This window comes from Lathyrus oleraceus, chromosome 1, assembly GCF_024323335.1.
Source record: "Lathyrus oleraceus cultivar Zhongwan6 chromosome 1, CAAS_Psat_ZW6_1.0, whole genome shotgun sequence".
Lineage (NCBI taxonomy): Eukaryota > Viridiplantae > Streptophyta > Magnoliopsida > Fabales > Fabaceae > Lathyrus > Lathyrus oleraceus.
The window spans coordinates 426,397,510-426,407,496 of NC_066579.1; the positions used below are offsets into that span (position 1 = coordinate 426,397,510).

At 30.8% G+C, this 9,987-nt stretch overlaps 1 protein-coding gene across 1 annotated transcript; it reads left to right on the forward strand.

Moving 5' to 3' along the window:
• Positions 1–346: 346 nt before the first annotated feature.
• LOC127079230 (CASP-like protein 1E2) lies at positions 347–2,509 on the forward strand. The gene is made up of 2 exons (XM_051019641.1): positions 347–694; positions 2,012–2,509. Exons 1-2 carry the CDS (start codon positions 465–467, stop codon positions 2,340–2,342), a joined length of 561 nt encoding a protein of 186 aa, XP_050875598.1. The 5' UTR covers positions 347–464; the 3' UTR covers positions 2,343–2,509.
• The last annotated feature ends 7,478 nt before the right edge of the window (positions 2,510–9,987 follow it).

Below are 9,987 nucleotides of genomic sequence, written 5' to 3' on the forward strand. Positions count from 1 at the left end.
GGAATCTTTTTCCAACACATTCTCATATCGAACCATCTAAGGTACCATTATATACTTATGTATTTGTTGGTATAAGTATAATTGTATTTTTGTATTTCATCAAAAAAAAATCTAATAAAGTTGCTAGTAGTCCATTTTAAAAAGTTGAAGTTATAAATGCAAATTTTGCATCTTGCCTAGCTTACTTACTTCTCCAGCATTAAAGTCTTTCCTATTTTGTCTCACCAACAACAATATAACACTAGTTACTTTCCAACCACTAACGGTTTTTTAAAATATTGTTCCATGTCTTAAATGTCATTATTCAACACAAATATGTGGTTCATCACAGCATATCCTTTAATTTATCACCCACCCATTTTTGGTATATCACTATTTATTAAGATATACTATTACACTTTCCTTTTACAAAAAAAAACACATATCATTCCGATAGTACATTTGTTTGCTACTGATTGGAAGAAATGGAGGTTCAGAGGAGTAAGGAGTCGAAGGAAAATGAAGCGGCAAAGTCTTCTCTAGAAGGAAAGTGTAATTTGCTTCTAAGGCTTTCTGGTTTGGTTCTGACACTTGTGGCTGCTGTAGTTATTGTTGCTGATAAACAGACCACAGTTGTTCCTATTAGGATTTCAGATTCTTTGCCACCTTTGGATATTCCTGTTACTGCCAAGTGGCATTACATGTCTGCCTATGTGTAAGTTTTCTTATTAGATCTTTTTCTCTATTTGTGATGTTCTTATTTTTACATATTTTCTCTATAATTTATGTTTATTATTGTTCCAAGTCCTTTATATCTTCTTATCTTCTAATCTAAACTAGATGATTTGGCATGCTGGCAATGTATGTCACCTTCTATTTTGGTGTTAGAATAGGTTGGAAATTAAAACAAGAAAATTTAATATTTACTACATTAGTTTCAAATTTATAAAATTATTTTAGAAAAATTATTTTTATCTCTGACTCAAATAAAAATAAGTAATAAGTTTGTGAGAAAGTTAAAAATCATAATTATTAAAAAATCTTTATTTTAAATATTTGCTCTAATAGCTATAAAAAATAAATTTTAAATTTTAAATATAATTTTATCAAGTAGAGTGTATGCATTGGTATCTATTCTCTTGTTAATGATTTATAAAAAGAAAAGCACATATTTTTCTTGTTATAAATTATAAGTAAAAAATATTCTAAGGTAAAATATGATTTTTAAAGTAACTATCATTTTTAAAAAGTAAATAAAAAGTAACAATTTTGTTAATATTTTCTCTTAAAAATACATTTTTAAGGTAAAAGTAAATACAAATTGCACTTAATTTGTTATGCCCTCCTTTTCTATGTAAAAAAAATGTTATAAAAATTATTTTTATATTTTTCTATAAAGCATATTCTAAAAATATAGAGTAAAACAATATCCTAAAAAACATTAAAATTTATTTTATTTTTAATAAGAATCAAATATTGACAGTTAAATTTGTAAAAAAAACTTCACAATTAATTAATGGTTAGAAAAATTTATAATTCTTTTTTTAATAATAAAAATTTTATTTATTTTTTTCACAATTAAATCGTAATAAATATGTACGATGTTTCCGAAAATAAGTCCACTAGTTGATATTTACTCTAAAATAAAATAGTACTAAAAAGTAAGGTTGATATTTACTCTAAAATAAAATAGTACTAAAAAGTAAGTAAAGAATCTTTTATTAATATATATATCATTTCAAATCGCGGTCCCTATAGATAGTATATCATTTCAATGCATTTATAGTGACAATTGCGCGTCAATTCAAGCCAACTATAAAATTTTCATTAAGGTCTAAAAATCACCACAACCAAATCATACATACTGCCAATATACAACCACTAGACTTCACTTTCCTTTTTTGAGCAGACAAGTGTGACTTTTCACTTTTAAATTTTGTTACATAAAAAGGTAAACATATTTAAATAATGTTTTCAAAATATCTTGAGTTTCTTATGTGACTAACGCATAACAAAATTTTCCATGTATTAGGTATTATGTGGTGGTAAATGTTATAGCATGTGCATATGCAACCTTATCTTTTATTATTGCTCTTGCAAATGGACACAAAAGCAAATTGTTGGTGACATTGATCACTCTACTTGATGCAATAATGGTTGCTTTGCTCTTCTCTGGCAATGGTGCTGCCTTGGCTATTGGTGTTCTTGCCAAGCATGGAAACTCACATGTGTTATGGAACAAAGTGTGCAATGTTTTTGATAAATTTTGTAACCAAGTTGCTGCTTCATGTTTCATTTCATTTCTTGGGTCATTAGTATTCCTCTTGCTTGTCATGCTTCCTGCTTTGAGAAGAAGAACCTAAGATGCATGATTTGGAGATGTTGTTTCATCAATAATTTTTATGTGATTAACTGTTTGTTGTTTAGAATTTTTTATCATAGCTTATATGTGAAATAATAATGTTGGATGTTTTTCGTTGCAACATTTGTTGAAAAATAATTAAAAATGTGTGATGGGTTGAGTTTGCAACATATGAGTGCATGTTGTTTATACTCTTTGTTTCCACTTCATGTGGTACCTATTTCTGAATTGGTGGGACATATTGGTTACGTTGGACATATGCACCTTGTGTCCTATGTATGTTCTTCGTGAAAGGTGCAAAATAACTCAGCATTTTAGTATGTGGTAGAAACATTCAATAGAGACGCTTCTTAAGTGAATGAATTTTTGGGTTTGTTCAATGACTTATATTTGTAAGCAAAGAGTTAAATAGAACAAAAGTGAATTGGATGAAAAAAGAGTCGTTATTTTATATTAAAAGTATAAAACCATGTAATTGTTTGTTATAATCTTGAATATAGATGATTCTCTTGGAATCTACATAATGAATATATTCTCTTGGAATTATGGATTAAATTATTTATTTACACTTAGCTAGACTTATTTATATATAGTACTAGGGATGGTAATAAGTAGGTACGACAGAATTTGCATTTTGAAAAAAAAAATTATAATCCAAATTATATATTTATTATCGACAACTACCTTCAAAGTTAAATAATATTCACAATTTTTACTAAAAATAAATCAATCAACTATCCTTTTATTTGTTTTGTTTCTATTAACCTACACTTATATATATATATATATATATATATATATATATATATATATATATATATATATATATATATATATATATATATATATATATATATATATATATCAGCCCCGATCGTGTGTTGTACATGTGCAGCATGTGCTGCAGCATATAGCCTCATATTTTAGGAGGTTTCAAAATTTAAAAATTTTATTTTTTTTTATAAATATTAATAAAAATAAATAAAATGTTATTAAAAAAATTTAATATTTTTGTTTTATTAAAAAAATTTAATAATTGACAAAAATATTATGATAAAAATTTAATACATACAAAAGTTAAGATTGATCAAAACTCAAAATAATTAAAATTAAATTTATTTTTAATTAACACATAATTATATTTTTGATTTTTTTTTTAATTATTATAATTATATTTTTTAAAAAATTTGAGCCTATTTTTAAAATTAGAAGGGGACTCCAATATGATTGGACCGATCCTGATATATATATATATATATATATATATATATATATATATATATATATATATATATATATATATATATATATATATATATATATATATATATATATATATATATATATATATATATATATATATATATATATATATATATATATATAAGGGGACTCCAATATGATTGGGTCGGCCCTGATATAGATGTTCAAAGACTTTAATACGTATATTACGTTGTATGGTGGTTAGAACTTGTCCGCAACGGCGAGAAGTTATGTACGGAGGTGTTTTTGGTAGTTTAGGAGAACCTATTCACATGAGGTGAGAGGCTAGGTGTGAAGCTTTGTGCTTAGGGTAATATGTGTCTCTATTAGGATTTGTCCCTTCTCCCATTTGGAGGAGAGGTATCTATATTGAGGATTTTTTGGCCTAGGGTTTAGGAAACCTTTAGGGATGGCAACCGCTCCCTTATGACTAAGGAAGATTGTTGACCACCTATTCTTCAGGGAATCGTGGTAGACTTCATTTCATCTGATCAATGGTATTATAAATGTCATCGGTGCCAAGGGCGATCCCTTCTATTCTGTGAGGATATCGCCTAGGCGACATCACTCTTAGGAGAGGACGCCCAAGTCACCCTTGTTTAGGTCTCTCACAAAATATAATACTACATAGTCCCTCAAACAGAAGGACTTTGTTAAAGGACAAAGTGTTTTCAAGACCTATTTCATTTGTGAGGTATGAACTCGTCCTAGGGAAAGTCCCTCATCTGATGGCAACTTTTTTAAGAGGCGGGTCACTTAGTTTGGGGCGAATCCCTCAGCTGATGGCGACTTTTTTAAGAGACGAGTCCATCTGCTTACGGCGACATTTTTAAGAGGCGAGTCTCTCAGCTTGGGGCGAGTCCCTCAACTGATGGAGACTTATTTAAGAGGCGAGTCCCTCAGTTGATGGTGGCTTTTTTAATAGGCGAGTCTCCTAGCTTGGAGCGAGTCCCTCAGCTGATAGCGTCTTTTTTAAGAGGTGAATCACCTAGCTTAGGGAAAGTGTTTATTTTTAAGTGATTGTCTCATAGATAACTAGACGGTAATATGATATACCCAATTTCACTTTGATTAGACTCTAAGACGTCAAAGTTTCAATCAAAATTGAAAGCTTAAGTGCTTTAGTGGAAAAAAAAGCGTGGGTGGCATTTCATGTACCTCATGAGGGCGTTGTTTAAGAAAATCAATTTATCCTCTTTTTCTTACACACGCCTTCCAGGTGTAGAGGATTTTCTGCTTCTCGTGGTAGTTACCCCATTGGGTGGATGTATGACTTGTGCTAACTATATTGTTTTGGGAAATCCTTTCTTTTCTTTTTCTTTCCTACTTCTCTTATTCTAGAAAGATATATCAGTCGATGGTTACGGTGGGAAAGTAAAGAATTCCCTCTTTTTCTTAGGGTAAAATCATCTTATCTCGTGCTTTTCTACCCAAGTTAACAATGGGGAAGAAAACTAAACATATTCACGTTCAAGACATTGTGTCCTTGTATTCTACTGTGGATAGGATCAATAGGTTTCATCATGGCATTAGATTTTCCATCACAGGACTTAAAGAGAACATGGTAATAGAGCCTTGTTCAAGGAGAGATAGGGCAAACATGGATACCTCCAATGGATCGTATGCTCCCTATTTTTACATCCACCTTCCCATTATTCACAAGTTAAGGGTTTTAATTCCATTCACTTCTTTGAAAGTGGATGTTTTTATGGCTATCAACGTTGCCCCTTCTTAATTAACCAGAACATGTGGGTTATACTCAAGAATTTTCATATAGTCTGTTGCGGTATGGGTGTGTGTGTCCCTCATTGTGAGGGTGCTCCTTTCTTTCTTTAGGATGTAGCTTCTTTCAAACAATGGATGGTTAATATTGCACATTTTGTCGGGTGGATGTTTGTTGAAGCCCTTCGCGAACCCTTATAAGGATTGGAAACACAAACTTGTGTGAGTGAGAGGACGAGATGGTGCATCTCCAATTGCTATATGGGCGAAGGGAGAATCTTTTTTCCCTCTAACATGGATATTGTATCCTCGAATGAACTAAAGGGTGGAGTGATCATTCTTCCTCCTTTTGATCGTGAAGTAACCCAACTTTTGAGATTTTTCCATTCTCTAGACTCTCGTATCCTCATCACTCGGGACTGTGAAGACGATGATGGGGGTAGAGTCACATTTAGGTATGAAAGAATCCTCTTTTTGACCAGACCATGTACTTATTATTTTATATGTTCTGACAACATTCCTTTCTCTATATGGGACACGGTGGAGACCCCCCTCGATGAGAGAAGATAGTGCTTGGTTAAGATGCAGATGGCCTATCAACTGGTAAGTCTGTCCTCGACCCTCCCACAGAGCGTAAGTGTTGGCAGAGGGACGAGGCAATATTAAAATTCATGAGAATGGGGGTACATTTTGGTGAATTGGGATATAATAAAGCAATTAAAATACAAGTTCATCAAACAAGTAAACAACAAGGAGCTCATTGTAAGAAGGTCCGAGAGAAATCAATGGGACCGAAAATAAACTAAAATCGAAAGTAACTGAATTTGGCTCAAAGCTAAATTAAAGTTGATTCATGTAGGAATCATTCTATAAGAAACCAGTCAAAACTAATATTTACAAAGTTGAAAGCAACGCAAATGAGAAATCCAACAATTCGATAAACTATATATAATATTTCCAACGGCAAAATAAATTGAAACTCAAGGTAATGAATTTAGCTTTAAGTTAAGCTAACTTTGTAAGTGTAAAGTGCACCTAAGAGGGGGTGAATTAGGTACTTTGACTGATTTTTGGTTTAGTGAAACTTTGTTTTTTACTTTCTGGTTTGATGGTGTTTAGAAAGCGGTAAAATGCAAAAATGTAAAGAACACCGGCGATATATCCCGGTTTCTCTCACAAATCGAGAGAACTCCAGTCCCCTTACGTAGTAAGAGATTTTAATATTATTAGATCTTATGTACAAGACAATCTTAGTCTTCCTATACTACTCTAACACAATCAACAATAACAATCATCTTGGGATTTATGACACACTTATCTCCAACAATCCTCGACAATAAGTAAAGGTCTCTACAAGAAGATACAATCCACCTTCTTATAGATCCCTCCTAGTACCAAACAATCTGCGATACTTGGGAATTTGTGACATATACAATAGATAGAAATAAATGAAGTTTGTAGAATGGTTAAGACTTATTCAAAAGAATAAAGCCTTCTTCACTTTTAAATATGAAAATTCAATAACAAATACTCTCTTAGTGCTCAATTATACTTTGATCAATATGATATGAAAATGTGATTCTCAAAGTATCTAAGTATGAAAATTCTGTTATGAAAATTATGTACGGAGATTTTAGAATCATTTTGAAAGAGGTAGTTGTAAAATGAAAATTTGAATTGTATTTATATTGATGAAACAACCATTCATAAATCATAGCGATGGTAGCAAGTTTTTCTAAAAATTTAATGCATTGATATGGAAATAATGCCATGAAAAAGTTTGATGATAAGGTGTTGAGAAACAATTCATTTTTTCAAAAAAGTTCCAGTGACAATTGATTGCACATATACGAAAATAGATTATTATACCTGTAACGATTTAAAAAAATATTCAAAATAATCCTTGTGACAATCGATTGCATCAGGATGACAATCGATTATCATGCCTGGAAATGCAGTTTTAAGTCTGGCAATGAGGAAATCAATCGATTGTTGCTTTTGTGCAACTGATTGTAATGCTTAAAAAACTAAAAAAAAAAATCTTATTTAATTGAACCAAACTTATGCAATACGTATTGATTTTTCCAAGTCAATAGATTATGTTTTAAAATGATTTAACATGGTTCAAATATGAAAATAATTTTCCAATGCATGATTAAAAGACTTCGAGTACTAAGATTGTATATGTTAATAATTTCATATACCTTATGTGATGAACACAATCTTGTAAATAAGGTGAAGTCTCCAAGATCTTTTTCTTCTTCTTTGATAATGAAATGATTGAGTTTATCTTCATCAAAACATATTGGAAGCTTATCAAAGAAGGAGAAAAAAAAATCTTGGAGACTTGACTTTGCTTATAAGATGGTGTTCATCATATAAGGAATTTTAATTTCTTAACATATATAATCTTAGTGCTCAGAGTCTTTTAATCATGTATTGGAAAGTTATTTTCAAATTTGAACCATGTTAAATCATAATCTATTAACTTGGAAAAATCAATAGGCATTGCATAAGTTTGGTTCAATTAACTTAGAAAATTTTCAGTTTTTTAAGCATTACAATTGGTTGCACAAAAGCAACAATTTATTGATCCCCTCACTGCCATACTTAAAATTGTATTTTCCAGGCATGACAATCGATTGTCATCCTGATGCAATCGATTGTAATAAGGCTTATTTTGATTTTTTTTAAACATTACAGGTATAACAATCGATTTTCATATGTGTGCAATCGATTGTCACTTGAACTTTTCTGAAAATGCATCGTTTCTCAACACCTTTTCATCAAACCTTTTCATGCCATCCTTCCCGTATCAATGCATTAACATTTTCAGAAAAACTTGCAACCATTGTCATGATTTATGAATGGTTGTTTGTAAATACAATTCAGATTTTCATTTTACAACTACCTCTTTCAAAATTATTCTAAAATATCTCTGAATAATTTCCGTAACATAATTTTCATACTTAGATACTTTGTGATTCACAATTTCATATCATATTCATAAAAGTATCATTGAGCACTTAGAGATTATTTGTTATTGAATCTTCATATTTGAAAGAGAATAAGACTTTGTTCTTTTGAATAAGTCTTAACCATTCTACAAACTTCATTTATTTCTATCTATTGTATATGTTACACATTCCCATGTATCACAGATTGTTTGGTACTATGAGGGATCTATAAGAAGGTGGATTGTATCTTCTTGTAGAGGCATTTACTTATTGTCCAGGATTGTTGGAGATAAGTGTGTTGTAAATCACAAGAGGGTTGGTCTTGGTGATTGTATTAGAGTCTTGTATAGGAAGACTAGGATTGTCTTGTACATAAAATCTAATAATATTAAAATCTCTTACTATGTAAGGGGACTGAAGTACTCTCGGATTGTAAGGGGAAGCATGATATCTCGTCGGTGTTCTTTACATTTCTACATTTTACCGCTTTTTTAAACAATATCAAACAAGAAAGTTAAAAGCAAAGTTTCACTAAACAAAAAATCAATCAAAGTACATAATTCCCCCCCCCCCCCCCCTCCCTCTTAGGTGCACTCTACACTTATAATTTGCATCAAAGCAGGTTATATATAACATGTTCGTAAAGATATAGAATTCCTTTTGCAAATCCAGTTTTCAAAGACGGTTGCAGCACCAACAAACCTCCATTATTTTTTGGTGAATATTTGAAACATGAGATTATGTGGATAATGGGACACTAAAGATTAAAAGTTCATGGGATGAAGATGATAAGAAAAAACTCATTTACAATAAGAAAGCAATCAACATACTTCAAAGTGCACTTAGCATGGATGAATTCTTTCGTGTCTCTCAATGTACAACAACAAAGAAAATATGGGATAGATTGGTAGAAACTCATGAAGGAACCGTTGAAGTGAAGAGATCTAGATTGAATACTTTGAGTCAAGAGTATGAGTTGTTTAGAATGCATCCTGGTGAATCAATCCTCGAATTGCAAAAGAGATTTGTACACTTGACCAGTCACTTGATGGCTCTCGGTAAGACTTTAAGTAATGATGATCTTAATATTAAAGTACTTAGATCTTTAATCAGGGAATGGCAACCAAAGGTGACAGCAATATCAGAAAAGAAAAGTCTTTCTACCATGATATCCGCATCTTTATTCGTTTATTACTTGCTTATGCTTATTCATCAAATTTTAAGTTATTCGAAATGAATGTCAAAAGTGTCTCCTTAAGTAAATACATCAATGAGAAAGTCTATGTCAAACAACCTCCATGTTTGGAAGACTGCAAGAATTCTTCACATGTCTTCAAGTTGAAAAAGACTCTTTATGACTTAAAGCAAGCACCAAGAGGATGGTATGATAGACTTAGCAACTTTCTATGTGAAAAAGGATTTGAAAAAGGTAAAGTTAATGATACTTTTTTTATTAAGAAAATTAAAAATCATACTTTATTAGTTCAAATTTAGGTTGGCGACATCATATTCAGTTCAACAAACAAAGAACTATGTGACAAATTTTCATTGATGATTCAAGGAGAGTTCGAGATGTCTATGATGGGTAAGATGAACTATTTTCTCAGACTTTAAATTAAGCAATTAAAGAATTCCATTTTCATCAACCAATCCAAGTATTGCAAAGAATTATTGAAAAGATTCGATATGGATAATTGTAAAGCA

Bases quoted from the DNA above. Each gene is read 5' to 3' on its own strand.
- LOC127079230 (XM_051019641.1), top strand. From the start codon at position 465: ATGGAGGTTCAGAGGAGTAAGGAGTCGAAGGAAAATGAAGCGGCAAAG. The intron at 695-2,011 runs GTAAGTTTTCTT...TCCATGTATTAG, and splicing joins CATTACATGTCTGCCTATGT to GTATTATGTGGTGGTAAATG.